The sequence below is a fragment of the Camellia sinensis genome, chromosome 12 (assembly GCF_055761805.1).
Source record: "Camellia sinensis isolate YWXY chromosome 12, ASM5576180v1, whole genome shotgun sequence".
In the NCBI taxonomy this organism is placed as follows: domain Eukaryota; kingdom Viridiplantae; phylum Streptophyta; class Magnoliopsida; order Ericales; family Theaceae; genus Camellia; species Camellia sinensis.
The window spans coordinates 80,579,835-80,595,319 of record NC_138972.1 but is presented as its reverse complement, the minus strand read 5'-3'; the positions used below and the strand labels follow the sequence as shown (position 1 = coordinate 80,595,319).

The 15,485-nt window shown below is 30.2% G+C and overlaps 1 protein-coding gene across 2 annotated transcripts; it reads right to left on the bottom strand.

The window, feature by feature from the left end:
- Nucleotides 1-846: 846 nt before the first annotated feature.
- Nucleotides 847-8,021, bottom strand: LOC114272454 (L10-interacting MYB domain-containing protein). Of its 2 annotated transcripts, none has more exons than XM_028214163.2 (5): nucleotides 7,841-8,021; nucleotides 2,801-3,139; nucleotides 2,590-2,722; nucleotides 1,979-2,319; nucleotides 847-1,730 (listed from the first exon to the last, which is right to left on the bottom strand). In XM_028214163.2, exons 2-5 carry the CDS (start codon nucleotides 3,128-3,130, stop codon nucleotides 1,194-1,196), a joined length of 1,341 nt encoding a protein of 446 aa, XP_028069964.2. In that variant the 5' UTR covers nucleotides 3,131-3,139; nucleotides 7,841-8,021; the 3' UTR covers nucleotides 847-1,193. The 2 variants fall into 2 exon arrangements, with proteins under 2 accessions (XP_028069964.2, XP_028069963.2); XM_028214162.2 differs by having other exon boundaries at nucleotides 7,665-7,881.
- Nucleotides 8,022-15,485: the final 7,464 nt, after the last annotated feature.

Sequence of the window (15,485 nt, the reverse complement as noted above, 5' to 3'; positions counted from 1 at the left end):
GAATATTATCAGTTTTTTTTCCATTTTTAAAAGTAAAAATATTATCAATTTTACAAAATAATGTTCCAGAAAATTATTTCATTACCTAAATAAAAAAACCGAGCATGAGATTAAACATTTTTGTCTTTCTACTTATTGGTTTGATTCAACTATCCAATAAAATCGAGAACATTTTCAGTTTTCATTTTTAAATTTTTTTTTTCAATTTTGCATATCAATATTCCATCATCATACTCTTTTATAGACACAAATTTTTCATTTTTGCACAAAAAAATAATTCAATTTATCAAATCATCATTTTCCTTTATAGATAATTATAAATGATGAACAATCATTGTTTGAAAGGCAATTCTGATTATTAAAACTTTAATGGGTTTTGAAAGTCCAAAAAATCTTAAGTAGGACTTAGTGAAGTATAAGTTCATAAATTATGACCGTGTGTAAATGCCCACAAATTTAAATTTAAAAGAATTTGAGAGACACGTAAAGTCTATCATGAGCCTTGTTTTAATAATCCGCATCGTTCATTTTGTATAACTTTCATTATATATCATTCATTAGAAAAAATTAAATCGATCAGATAATCATAATATTTTATTTTATTGTGTTTGTTTTTTTAAAAAACAATGGACAATAGATATACTTTTAAATTTATCATTTATTTTTTTAGAATCAAATGCGATAAAATAAAAATATTATAATGATCAAATAAATCTATTTTTTTCATAAATAATATACACATAAAATAAATGATTTAGATTATCAAAATGAAACTTGAGATGTTCCATCAATCGTCAAGTTTTCTAAGTTTTATATTTATTAAACTTTAAATAAATCCAGCCCAAATTACAAATACACTCCCTGGCATTTATTAAAAATACAAATTCTCTTTTGAGAAATTACATCTCAATAAATAGAGGTCATTTTAGATCAAATTTTGACATCAAAGGCATATAAAACTTGTCTCCTAAACCAATTCACTATAATCATTGCATTCTCTGAACTCCTCCAATTTTCACCACCTTCACACACTGACCAAAACACCTAGCACATGCTTAACTCGTCAACAAAACAAAAAGAGCAATACCACCATCCCAATTTTGAGATATGATAAACACATCAAATATTTACCGGGTTATATAAGTATAATTCAAATAACAGTTCTACAATTCTACGCTATATCAGTATAGTTACTAAGGGCGAAGTTTCCTTGTTAACCATTTTTTTCGCAGAGTTTCATCCAAAGCTAAAAACATCCTTGCTCTTCTCTCATCCTCCAGAAAGTCGCAAGCATCCAGCAAGAGGTCCTCATCAATGTCCGGTATGGCCTGGAGAGCATCAATAACATTTTTTGTCGATATACAGTTCCCATTCTTCTTCTTCTTCTTTGTTAATGTCGTAACAGCCATCGCCATCTCTTGCATAGCATCTTCCATACCCACATCGTTAATTTTTTGTGCTTTTTTAGACGGTTGAAAAGTTGGTTGCACCTCAAGTTGACGTTTTTTCTGTTGACCGTTCAAATTTGTGTCACTTCCCCAATCCAATGTTTCTTTGCATCCCTCAAGCATAGCAATTCCACCACTAGTAGTAGGAGCTCTATTCTCGTAACTTGAGTTCCGAGGAGCACTATCATTTCTTGGATTAGTAGATTCATTCCCATAGATGAGACACATATCAATATAAAATGGCACGGTTTTATTTCTGTACCTCGGAAAGTTGCGACTTGCCTGCATTTCAAACTTGTAAGCGACTTGCCACAGTTGTCTTTAAAATATATATATATATATATAAACATATAAAAAAAACTTGAAAACTGAGAGCTAACAATCATAAGGTAAAAACTAAAAGCACCATTCCCCCCAACTTCTCAATAAGCAGCTTATTTGAACTATTTCTCAAAGAAATTCCCAAAGAAAATGAAGCTATAAGCATGCCCATAAGTTGTACCAAAACAATACCAAAAAACTCTTTGTACCTTAATAACCTTATTCCAAACATGATCATCGGCTATCAGCATTTGTCGTGTTTCGTCCCAGCTAAACCCGTTCTGACCAAGAAGAAACTTTATGGCATTGCACTGCCTTCTCAAAATATTGCAACGGTTTTTCAAGATTACTTTACCGTGTTGGTACCCAAATTTTGTATTGAACTGAGAAATCATGTGACTCCATGCTTTATTCTTGAAAGTACGGCCAATCTTATTCCCTTTATGCACCTGCTCCAGCATAAGTTGAACAAAATACTCGTCCATTTTCTGTGACCAGTCAATTTTAATACGATCATCTTTTGCAGGAGGCTGATCATCCAATACTTTTGCTACAAGTAATACAGAAGTAATTAGAAATTGCATAAACAAATCATCCAATAATTTGGCTTTTTTAATAATCTAAAAAAATTATGCATTTGGGAAGTTGCTAAATAAGCCAAAAATCCAAAAGTCTGATCTGTTATCAGCTAAAAAAGCTAAAAAGGCACTCAACTTTTTCACTCAAAAAGCAACTTTTTTAGCAACTTCCCAAACGCATAAACTTTTTTAGATTCTGAAAAAGCCAATGCCAACGAATCACCAATTCTATCTTGACGTACCTTCATTTTCATAGTCTACATCGAAACACGAAAGACTATATCTTCCATCGGCAACTGCATGCCCACATATCATGCACAACTCGTTGTAAAATGGTACAACTTTGGTTCTGTACGAATGCATGTCAGGATGGTCCTGCACATGAAGCGTGTACGCAACTTGTAAATTGAACTCTCGTGTGATGTTTTAGAATATTTAATATAAAATTTGTACCTTGATGTATTCATCCCATACATGATTATCAGCAGTTACCATCTGCTGCTTTTCATCCCACCTAAATCCATTCTGGACAAGGATCTTTATGTTATTGTATTGTTTCCTCAACCATTTGTATCGGTTTTTTAGAACGCCTGTCTCGTGCCTGAATCCAAATTGTTCATTAAAGAGTGCAATCATCTCTGTCCACGCTCCTTTGCTAAATATATTACCAGTCTTATTCCCTCTGCGCACTTGATCGATTAAAAGTTCAATAAAATAATTGTCCATAGGTGGCGTCCAATTAGTCCTCAAATTTTCATTGCTACTAGAGCAATCCTCACCCATTTCTGTTCCCTGCAGTTGAGATGCATGGTTAGTAAGAATATATTTGTGAAACACCAAATGCCTCGAGATATACACATGCCACGGTTAGAGTTTGAATACATAACAATATCATGAAAACATGAATGTTCAGTCCACGATGTAACATTTCCTACTCATTTCAATCGATTCTTTTGATTGATGAAGTATTTTAGCCAACACAAAAGGGAAGAAAATAATGCATTTTAAATGAAGGAAAAAACTGCATTATATAAATTCCGTTTGTCCAAATATCATAATTAAATACTGTATTTACTTAGGACAAAGATTGTGTGATGTAGGACACCAAGACAGAGAACAATAATAATGATAAAGAAAAGCACAAACCAGAAGAATAAACTAAACCCTAATTTTCAAAATTAAAAATGCTCAACTCAATTCATATCAAAGCTAAATAAACCAAACACGTAATGGTGTATTTATAGGCATCCAAAAAAACCGTCGTTAAGAGTTTCCAAAATAAAAACTACCTCCAAATAATTAGATCCTACCTAATAATTAAAACATTTCGAATAATTTAATCCTAACTAATATTCTATTATTGATATAATTCCTAAAATCTAAATTTCCAAATGTGCTCGATTTCTTTCTCATTCGACACCTTTTCTGTCCGCATCATTGTGACTGGACATGGTGGCAAGTGCTATCTAAAACCCCACTATACGCTGTAACATGGGTTCGAGTCACAGGAATAAGGCTCTCAAAACGAAAAGAAGAAAAAGAAATAATCAAGCAACTGTGAAGTTAAAACTACAAGCAATCCGCCATCAATAGCACTCTCCACAGACATCTTCTCTCTCAATATCTGCCATTTTCCTGGAAAGCCACCTCACCATCTCCAACTTTCCACAAATATATAAGCAATCCATATAAAACTGATTCAAGAAACTGCAAAGTTAAAATTATAATGAAGTCTTCAAATATATATATGTATATATTAACATGCAATAACAAACCATGAACTACCATGCTCTAATCTAAATCAAGTGATGAGGAAATAACTTAAATTTTCGGTTTAGCAACCCTACGGCGAGTTATTATTGTTATGCAACTAGTCAGCTGCATTTGATTCGGACAAGACCTTCTTACAAAAGCAGATTCTTCACATGTTTCAAGGAAAACGGAAAAGGTTGTTTCAATTCCTGGCATAAACTTCAGGAAAAAACAAGTGAAACTACTCAAATTTTAAGAATTTAGTTTTACCAGAATATAACCACAAATTCAGCAGTTCAATAAACATCCACAAGTTAAATAATGCTGGAAATTTGTGTTAATGTATATAATAAGATAGTGGCATGTATATAATATGATAGTGGTGTTGATGGTAGATAGTGGCATGTATAGAATATGATAGTGGTGTTGGTGGTAGATAGTAGCATGTATAGAATATGATAGTGGTGTTGGTGGTAGATAGTGGCATGTATATAATATGATAGTGGTAGATAGTGGTACTATATAATATGTAAGTGGCATATAATGGGTTATAATGATGTTTGTAATATCTCCTATATAAGGAGTGTCATTTGGTCTTGTAAGATAAGAAGTTTTGAATATAACAGAAATATATTCCTTCTTCCTCATATTTTCTAAGCACTTCTTCCTCATATTTTCGGAGTTCTTCTTCCTCATATTTTCTGAGTTGGTATCAGAGCAACAAAAAACACAGCAGCCCTAAAACAGTCATAGCCATGTCGGAAGTCACGTCCGAAACCACTTCAACCCCTGCCGCTGCTATTCCGGTGAAAACGTCCAACTCTCACTCTGTCCAAATCACCACCATCCGCCTAAATGGTGATAATTTTCTCCGCTGGTCACAATCTGTCCGGATGTATATCCATGGGCAAGGAAAGATCGGTTATATCACTGGTGACAAGAAGGCTCCTGCTGTTAATGATCCGCTGTTCGACAGTTGGGACGCTGAAAACTCCATGGTTATGACATGGTTGGTCAATTCCATGGAGGAGGATATAAGCTCTAATTACATGTGCTATACTACTGCACAAGAATTGTGGGATAATGTTAGTCAGATGTATTCTGACCTAGGAAATCAATCTCAAGTTTTCGAATTAACTTTGAAGTTGGGAGAGATTCGTCAAGGAGATGATTCCGTCACCAAATATTTCAATTCGTTGAAAAGGTTGTGGCAGGATCTTGACATCTTCAACACATACGAATGGAAATCGGTTGACGACTGCAACCACCACAAGAAAACTGTGGAAGACAGCCGTATTTACAAGTTTCTTGCCGGCCTCAACATTGAGTTCGATGAAGTGCGAGGAAGAATTATTGGCAGACCTCCTCTCCCATCCATTGGCGAAGTATTTGCCGAAGTCAGAAGGGAAGAGAGCCGAAGGAGCGTCATGCTTAAGAAAAAAGGTACTGGTGAATCAATTGAAATTTCTGCTTTAATTAGCGATGCTGCGGCCAACAAGGCTGCAAATTACCAGCGCAGGTTTGATGATAAGCCACGGGTCTGGTGTGATTTTTGCAACAAGCCTCGCCATACACGCGAAACGTGTTGGAAGATCCATGGCAAACCTGTCAACTGGAAAAGCAACAAACAATGAGAGAAGAATCGTGGTTTTCCTACCGCTAATGAAGCCGATTCAGGTCCCTTCAACAAAGAGCAGATTGATCAACTCTTAAAGTTGATAAAATCCAACTCCTCATCCGGTACTCCTAGTGTTTTGTTGGCACAAACAGGTAGAAATCCTAAAGCCTTCTCTTGCCTAAACTTCTCTCCGTGGATCATAGATTCCGATGCCTCCAATCACATGACTAGTTTTTCCCATTTATTTAGTACCTATTTTCCTTGTTCTGGTCATGACAAAATCAGAATAGCCGATGGTAGTTTTTCACCTATTGCAGGAAAAGGATTTATTAAAGTTCAGAAGTAGTGCAGAAGCAGAGTTCAGAGCTGTTGCCCATGGAATCTGTGAAGTAATGTGGATTAAAAGAATTCTTGAAGAATTAAAGCTTTCTCACCCGACATCTATGAAGGTCTATTGTGACAACAAAGCAGCTATATCTATAGCTCATAATCCAGTTCTACATGATCGCACAAAACATATAGAAGTGGATAAACATTTCATCAAGGAGAAAATCAATACTGGCATAATTTGTATGACCTACCTTCCAGCAGGTGAACAATTAGCTGATGTGCTAACGAAGGGACTACACAAGAAGCAATTTGATAAGCTGACTAGCAAGCTGGCTATGGAAGATATCTTCAAACCAGCTTGAGGGGGAGTGCTGGAAATTTGTGTTAATGTATATAATAAGATAGTGGCATGTATATAATATGATAGTGGTGTTGGTGGTAGATAGTGGCATGTATAGAATATGATAGTGGTGTTGGTGGTAAATAGTGGCATGTATAGAACATGATAGTGGTGTTAGTGGTAGATAGTGGCATGTATATAATATGATAGTGGTAGATAGTGGTAATATATAATATGTAAGTGGCATATAATGGGTTATAATGATGTTTGTAATATCTCCTATATAAGTAGTGTCATTTGGTCTTGTAAGATAAGAAGTTTTGAATATAACAGAAATATATTCCTTCTTCCTCATATCTTCTAAGCACTTCTTCCTCATATTTTCGGAGTTCTTCTTCCTCATATTTTCTAAGTAATAATTTGTTCAAAAACTTCTTTATAATAAATTGGGTGGTGTTTGGAAGCTTAAAACTGCATTTGTGTCTGATGTTGACTGGGGTGAGTGGTGGCAATATGCATTGGCACATATTTCAGATAGTTTTAAGTTCTTACAATAACATTTCTGCAAATAAAGCACGGTTGGACTAGTTTTGTGTCTGAGCTATTATATTAACATCATGTAATCAAATTCAAGTGTACATATCACAACATTAGTGTTCTATAATTAATCATGAATTCCAGAAATCCTGATATCACATTCTAATGGAAATTCTTGACATATACATAATACATATATGATACCAAACCATGAACTACGCTCTAATAGTCCGTTCGGTAAATTAGGCAAGAAAATAAATGACAGAGACTTTTTTTGGCAAGTAAACTGATAAGATTATACTATACAATAATTTTTGTTTCTCACCAAATATCACCAATGTTGGTACATAAAAATAAAAGAAAACAACAACAAAACTTAGTTTTTAAGATACTTATCTTTTCTCTCCCTTTCTCACCATGTCTCACCTTCTCAATCATTCAAACAAGTGATATGGGAGTTTTTTTTCTCTCCATTTCTTTTCTTTTCTCACCAAACCCCTTAATCCAAACAGAACTAGTAATCCTTTTTAAAAAATCCAGATTCATCCCATAATTCATGAAACCAACCCAAAAAAAAAACAATAAATTTACAGTTTTAAATTCTAAACACAAACCAGGTCAAGTGGGTATTCAATTAATTAGAGCACAATTCAAGAAAATTCAATCAAATTCTTTGAGCTCCATAGATAATAATCCATACTTCACAAGTTTGATAAAATTTGGGAACTCTCTTTGATTACCTTGATCACAATTTTCCTGGGGTAAAATTTTCCGGGAAGACAAACAGAGAATTGGGATATCATACAAGTAATCGAACATAAAACCTTGTTTGGGAATTGAAAGAATATCACTAAACTAAACCCTAACATGAAATATAGAGAGAAACAAACAGCGGAGAGGAATAAGAGAAAATTACCTCTTGCTAAATATAGTGTGTAGAGTCCGGCTGGGAAAGGGAGAAGGAGATGCTTATCCAGGGATAATAAAGTGAAAGGCCTTGTTTGGTTGGAATGGGACTGGCTCTTTGGGGGTAGTTTTTAATTGACTTTTTGACGTTTTTGGTTTTTTTTTTAGCAATGAAATACTTTTGTTTGCATAGATTTTATAAGGGAATATTGCAATGCAATAATTACTGGGATAAATTGTTTTTGGACTATTTTGTTAAAAATATTATCTCCATGTTAAAATAATAATCTTTTTTGAGGAAAATAACTTTTTTTGATAGTATGATTATTATATTTTAAAAAAATTAATTTTTTTAAAATTACCCTTTGATAACATATTTTTTTTGGAGAATATCAATTGTCATAATTATACTTTTTGTGTTGTTAATGAATTTAAAAGAAGAGAAAAATAAGAAATTCATATTATTTTAATTCTTGATTTTTGTAAAATGACTAATATTTTGAGATAATAAAAAATAAAATAAAAAACTAATATTTTGAAAGAGAATGAATAATGTATATTTTATTATTTAACTTTTACTTTTCTAATTATTAGAGTTCAATCTCAGTCCTAATCCAATCTCATGAAACAAACGGCCTTAGTATATTTGGAATTATTATTTTTAATTGAATTGATAATTGTAGGCATATGATATTTTGATTTTTTTTACTTTTTTAACTAAATTGATTGACAAATGGGAATAAAATTCATGGACTTGCTGTGATCCACATTTAAAACAAAAATGTTAGAGATACAAAAAAATTCTACCAAATATCACACACATAGTTATGGGATCCATATAGGACTCACATGATATGAATCCCATACCCATGTGAGATATTTAGTAGAAATTTCAGTAGAATTTTTTGAATCTCTAGTATTACTCTATTTATAAATAAGTGATGTTTCAATTTTTAATAATAAATTTATTATTATAAAAATATTTTTAAAAATATAACTCAACTACTATAAAAATATAGGCCTTATTTGGTTTAACTTTCAAACACAATTTTTGAAAAAAATTTAAAAATTTTGTTTGGCTGAAATTTTTTTGAATTTTTTTTTTCAAAATCACGTTCTCTCTCCTGCACATCAATTAATCACTTTTCTCTCGCACGCATCTACTCAACTACAACAATATATCAAATTATCTCAAATTCCCATACTCCAAAACTATTTCCAAAATATACAACCAAACAAACCAAAAAAAATTCTAATCTCTTTTCTCAATTTTTTTTTTGAAAATTTATCTCCTAAAACCAAACCAACCACACCCATAACTTCTTAAATCATACTTCAATATAAATTAACACAAATAAATCAATAAAAAAATCAAAACTCACAAATAAAAGTTATTTATCAGTTTAATAAATTTTTCAGGATTATTATCACACTACTAAATAATTATGGAAGATTTACGTGCAGGTTCTAATAAATGAATTTACTATCCAATAGGTATTGTAATAATTAATGACATTTTTCATCAAATATTATTAAAAAAATGTCATTAATTGTTAATTTTCGGCGATAATTTGAAAAAAATTTCATGAAAAATGTCAGTAATTATAAATTTTAGTGATAGTTTAAAAATCGTCACAAAAAAAAAAAGTCACTAATTTTTAACTTTCAACAATAGTTTGTAAATTTTATCACAAAAAAAAGTTACTAATTGTAAATTTTAGTGACAATTTATAAAAATCGTGACAATAAAAGTCATTAATTGTCAATTTTTAGCTATATATGCACAAAATCATCGCAAAAAATTATTTTTAACGATAATTTTATTAGAATTTATTTTCAATAGAACTCAATGAAAACCAACTATTATGACCCATTAATAATTTATCTAATAATGATTCCACAAACACAAAAATACATCTACAAAGTCTTTAAAAATATTTATGAATAATTTTTTTTTTCTTTATAAAAAAAACCCATAATTCGACTTATATAACAAATTAAACTCTGTAATTTCAGTTTCATACGTGGAGGTTGATGCGTTCCATACGCGCATCATGGTTAAGAAGTATACATGCACACTGTATCTACATATATATATGTAAATATATGTTGGAGAAGAAGAGTATTTGACAAAACTACTTTTCTCCCCGTCGGTTTGTCAATAAAAAATAAACGGGAGTTTTAATTAGAATCAATTTAAGAGGTCATGGTTCAAATTGATAAAATTAAAAGGGACATTTATATATAAATATTAATTTATCAATATATATTCTATTGAGTTTCTTTAGACTTATTTATTTTAATAATTTATTTAATTATATTTTAATTTATTTAAAAAAGAAAAATAAAATTCAAAATTTATTTTGATGATTTATTTAATTATATTTTAATTTATTTGAAAAAGAAAAATAGAATCGAAATTTATTTTGTCCCATTATTTCTCACCTAAACCTTTATCTAAATGTTGTTAGAATGTATTAGGAGTTCGAACAGCCCAAAATAAAGATTCAAACAGCCCAGCATAGTAGCAGACCAAAATGTTCAAATGGAAGATATTCAAATTTGTAATGATGGAGTGAAAGATATTCAAATTAGTAATGATGGAAGTACAACGGTGGATGTAGGCTTGGTTGAAGCCGAACCACTATAAATCTATTTGTTTTGTCTTCCCTAATCTCTTTACTTTCCTACTACTGCTATATCTATCTAATATTCATGTACTAATCATTTGATTTACCATGTATGTTAGCTATACTTCATTGTTATTTTGCTTGATCATTTAGTGTTAAGTTCATCATTGTGCCTGTTAATAATTTATTGTACTAGTAGTTAATTTTATTGGGATATTATTATTTTAATTTGTAAAAACCTAATTCACCCCCTCTTAGGTTGCTTTTTGGGTAACAAGTCTTAAGTAAAAAAATTTAAATTTTCAAATCCCATTAAATTTTTAATAGTCAAAATTACATTTCAAGCAAGGATCATTCATAATTTAGAATTATCTATAAAGGAACATGATGAATTGATATTTATTTTGATTTTCAAAACTTTAAAACACACCTTTTAAATTGAAAAAACTTTTTAAAAAAAATTATGCGCAAAAGAAAAAAAAAACTAACAGTGTGTTTGGTTTGAGTTTTGGATTAAGTTTTTTGAAAATTGAATTTTTTGGTTTTCGTATTTTTTTGTTTTTAGTGAATATTTTTAAAATTTCAAACATTTTTTTATATTTTTTTAGATGCACCTTATTTAGATATATCTAAAAAGTAAAAAATTTGTGAACAAATATTTTAAAAAATTAATAAATACATAAAAATATAAAAAATGTACTGAATTATCGTATTTTTTGTATTTTTGGTATTTAGTGAATTTTTAAAAAGTTTTTTTTACAAATATTTTACTTTTTAGGTATATTTATATTAGATACGTCTGAAAAGTAAAAAAAAAAATTGCTTAAAATATTAAAAAAAATCTAGTAAAAACAAAAAAACACGAAAAACAAATAAAGTAGAACTTTCTGAAAAGTATTTTTAGAAAAATAGAACCAAGCAAAGAGGATCTCATATTTTTTTATAAAAAAAATTGAAAAAACTGAATTATTTTTTTTTGTAAAACTAAAATTTTTGTCTATAAAGGAGTATGATGAGGAAACAATGATGTGCAAAACTAAATAATAAAAAAAAAATTATAATATTCTTAGTTTTAACACTGAAAAAAAACTGATAATGCTATCGATTTTATTGGATAATTAAATTAAACCAATAAGTAAAATGATAAAAACATTTAATTTCATGCTTCGTTTTTTTCATCAGTTATTGAAACATTACTGTGCAAAATTGATAATATTCTTAACTTTAAAAAAAAAAAAAAAACTTATATTATTCTCAATTTTACTAAATAAGACTTATTGGTTCAAAAAATCTTAAATAGAACTTGAGCTATCATAACATTTATAAATAAGAATTTTACGTAATTAACTCAAATTTAAATTATAGGATTTAATTTGTTACATTAATCATTATAATTTTTTTAAATAATTTTTCCAATTTTTTTTTTTTATCAAAATGAGAGTCAATTACAATTTTTTTTTTATAAAAACGGTGGTGCTACATACATTAATTAATGTACACATTAGCGTACCAATTGGTATTATGTCATTATTACTGACCCCACCTATTATACAAATTACAAATACCCAAACCTCTAAGATATCATCTGTTAGTATATTAGTTAAGAATAATGTTTGGTGGCCCGAAAAATTCTGCCCCGAATGGCTGAAACGACGTCGTTTCAGCCATTCAATTTTTTTTTTTTTTCTTCTTCTTCCTCAGTCTGATACGCAGTGAGGGAGGAGAGAAAGAGAAAGAGAAAAATTGAGAGAGGGAGAGGCCGTCGTCGTCGTCGCCGTCGCCGATAGCTGCGCCTCCGCCTTCGCCGCCTCGCTGCTCTGCTCTGATCGTCGCCGTCGCTACTCTGATCGTCGCCTCCGCCCCTCGTCGGCTCTGCCCCGCTCGTCGCCTCCGCCGATCGTGTTGCCTCCGCCGCCTCCTCCTCCTCCATTTTTTAGGCCCCCTCCATTCCTTCCTCCCCCTCCCCTTCCCCCTCCTCCCCTCCCCCTCCCCCTCCCCCTCCCCCTCCCCCTCCTTCCCTTCTTCGTCTTCCTCCTTTCTCCTGCTGAAAAGAAAAAAAAAAATTAGGGAAATTTTTTTTGAGCCATTCGAGCCGCTGCCCATTCAGGCTCTGTAGCACCACTGATTAGTTAATACATTAATTAGTACATATAAAATGGTGGTGCTATATGCACCGATTAATGTATACATTAGTGTATCAATTAGTATTATGCCATTATTATTGAGCTCACCTATTATATAAATTATAAATATCTAAAATTTTTAAAATTATGTCTCATAATCTATTAATATATTAATTGATATCTATAGTATTATTCTTCAAAACGGTGGATGGGTCGGGTTGGGTGGGTGAGGTGTTGAAGTTCATGTTTGGGCTGGGACCATTTTTGGACCACACCCGGATTCTAGGAGACCTCGGCTAGTTTTTGGTGAACAACTAACTTCTACTTTGGTCTCTCTCTTGATGAAATGGCATGTTTTTCCTTGGACAACTAACTTCCTACTATTATCTCTCTTTGATCAAACCTACGCATCCAACCACAACATACCATACTCTAAAAAGTCCACAATCACTCATAATTTTCTTATTCTCTCTATCTATTCATTGGCAAAATTATGTGCATGAAAAATACTTCATTATTTTAAAAAATAAAATTAATTGTTAAATTTATTCAAACTTAACTCTAAACTATGTCACATCAGATATATTTTAAAAAATTGATCCGTTTTATTATATATATTAAAGCCTCCTCAATTTTGATACAAGACACTTGTAAACTTAGCATACTTTTATTTTTTATTTGTAATTTGAAACTAAGAATGACATTTTCTCCCGTCTCACTCTGCCTTTGCATCCCCCCGATAGGTACTGATTTTTCCATCTTGATAAGGAAGCCGCTCTTACTATGTTTATATGTAATATATATTATACTTAATATTTATTCATACTCATTTATTTATCACCTTACATATTTTATACTCATTGATCATAAATAATTATGGTAGTATATTATATTGTTTCTAATTTTTATTAATATTTGCATTTTTAAAATTAGAAAGTTAACTTGCTCCGGGGCCTTTAATTTGTCTCGTTCTCCATATAATAAGAAAAATGTTAGAAATTCCAAAAGTTTTATCAAATTTTCTATCAAATATCTCACATGGGTGAGAGACTCACACCATGTAGATTTCACGTGGATCCACCCCCATGTGAGATATTTAATAAAAAATTTAATAAATTTTTTAAGATATCTAGCATTTTACCATCCCTATTTGGAACCAAAACAAACATTGCATACATGTTTGTCAATACATCCATAAATTTTAATTTTTTAGCGAAAACATAACATTTTTATAGTATGAGTATTCTCCCATTGAACTTTAGTATTTTCAGAGTTGAATTAATTGTTCTTTCATTTTAAAATCTACAGTTTGGGGTTGATTGGGGAGTTAATTAACTTACTGGTTAAAAATAGCCCATTTAGCAAATTAATTTTTTTAATGTCTTTTAAATTTTTTTATGAGGTAACAAATAAATAATTGGTGAAAAGTCTGCACACCATATATTATTTGATCCATTGTTTGATTTTATTTTGACATTTTAATGAAATTATTTGGTGATAATAACAAATTATTTTAAAAAATATTTTTTCTTCCAATTGTACCCTCATTGCCAACCCACCACCTGTTGAAAAAGTGTCAGAACATTTGCCTGAAAAGTTGTTGGTGGCACCATGTTGTGGTCGACAATGACAGTGGTGGTGGTGGTGATTTGAACAAGTAGATACATTATTGTTTTGGGAAGTATATATTTTAATTAGTTTTTTAATTTTTTTTAAAAAAATGTTTAAAAAAATAAAGAGACGAGTTGATAATTTGTAGTGACTATTGACTATTTTATGGTATTGCCAAAACATCCCTAAGTGGACATAGGTGACATATGAATAAATAGTGGGATGACCCGTGGACAGATAGATAACACATGACATATACGTGGACAAATTGGTGTTGTGGACAAATAGGTGAACATTGGATAGATAGATACATATGTAGAAGTAAAATAGTATTTCAAATTATAATTGTCTTTTTGGCCCCAAAAGTGTAGAGCTTGGGTTTATTAGCTCAAAAATTTTAAAAATAAACCTTTGGGCTGAGTGTCAAAAAAAAAAAAAAAATAAAGAAAAGAAAATTGACAAATGCTAACAAGTGTTTCATAGGCATTATTTAATATTAAAAAGCATGTAAAGAGTCAAAATGTTAAAAGTGTATTAATTTTAATAAAAATATATTGAATTTAGTAAAAATTATTGTATGTTCTTCAATTTTTTTGTCTTTTACTTGTATACCAGACAATTGTTAGTGACCCAAAAAAATTGTAGTGTTTAGAATGATTTGTTTAGTTGAGTGGTATTTGTAAAGAAAAATATGATTGATTGATATATAATGAGGCTAAATAACAAAATTTAGAGTGTAATTATCAAAGTAGCAAAATAGAAAAACAAAAAAAACAATAAGTGTATTTTATTTTAATTTTTTGACTTTAATTTTTTGAAAATTGAGTTTTCTATTTTTTTCATTTTTTATTATTTTTAGTGAATATTTTAAAATTTTTATACAATTTTTAATTTTTTTTATATGCACTTTACTTAGATGTATTTAAAAAATAAAATATTCATAAAAAATAATTTTAAAAAATCAATAAATATACAATAATATAAAAATATATTGAATTTTCATTTTTTAAAATATTTTTTATATTTAGTGAATTTTTTAAATATTTTTTTCACAAATATTATACATTTTATGTGCATTTTATGTTAGGTGTATTTAAAAATTAAAAAAGTCGCTTAGAAATTTTTTTATTTTTTTTAAAATTATCTATAAATCGCATATGGGGGAATGTTGATCTATTTAGTCCTAAGAGTTTTCTCATTAACCAATTAGTCTTTTTTGTTTTGAAAATTTGTATTTATTTAATTTGGTGTCATTTGACTTTAAGATAATGCCTTTTTATGATTTATTTTT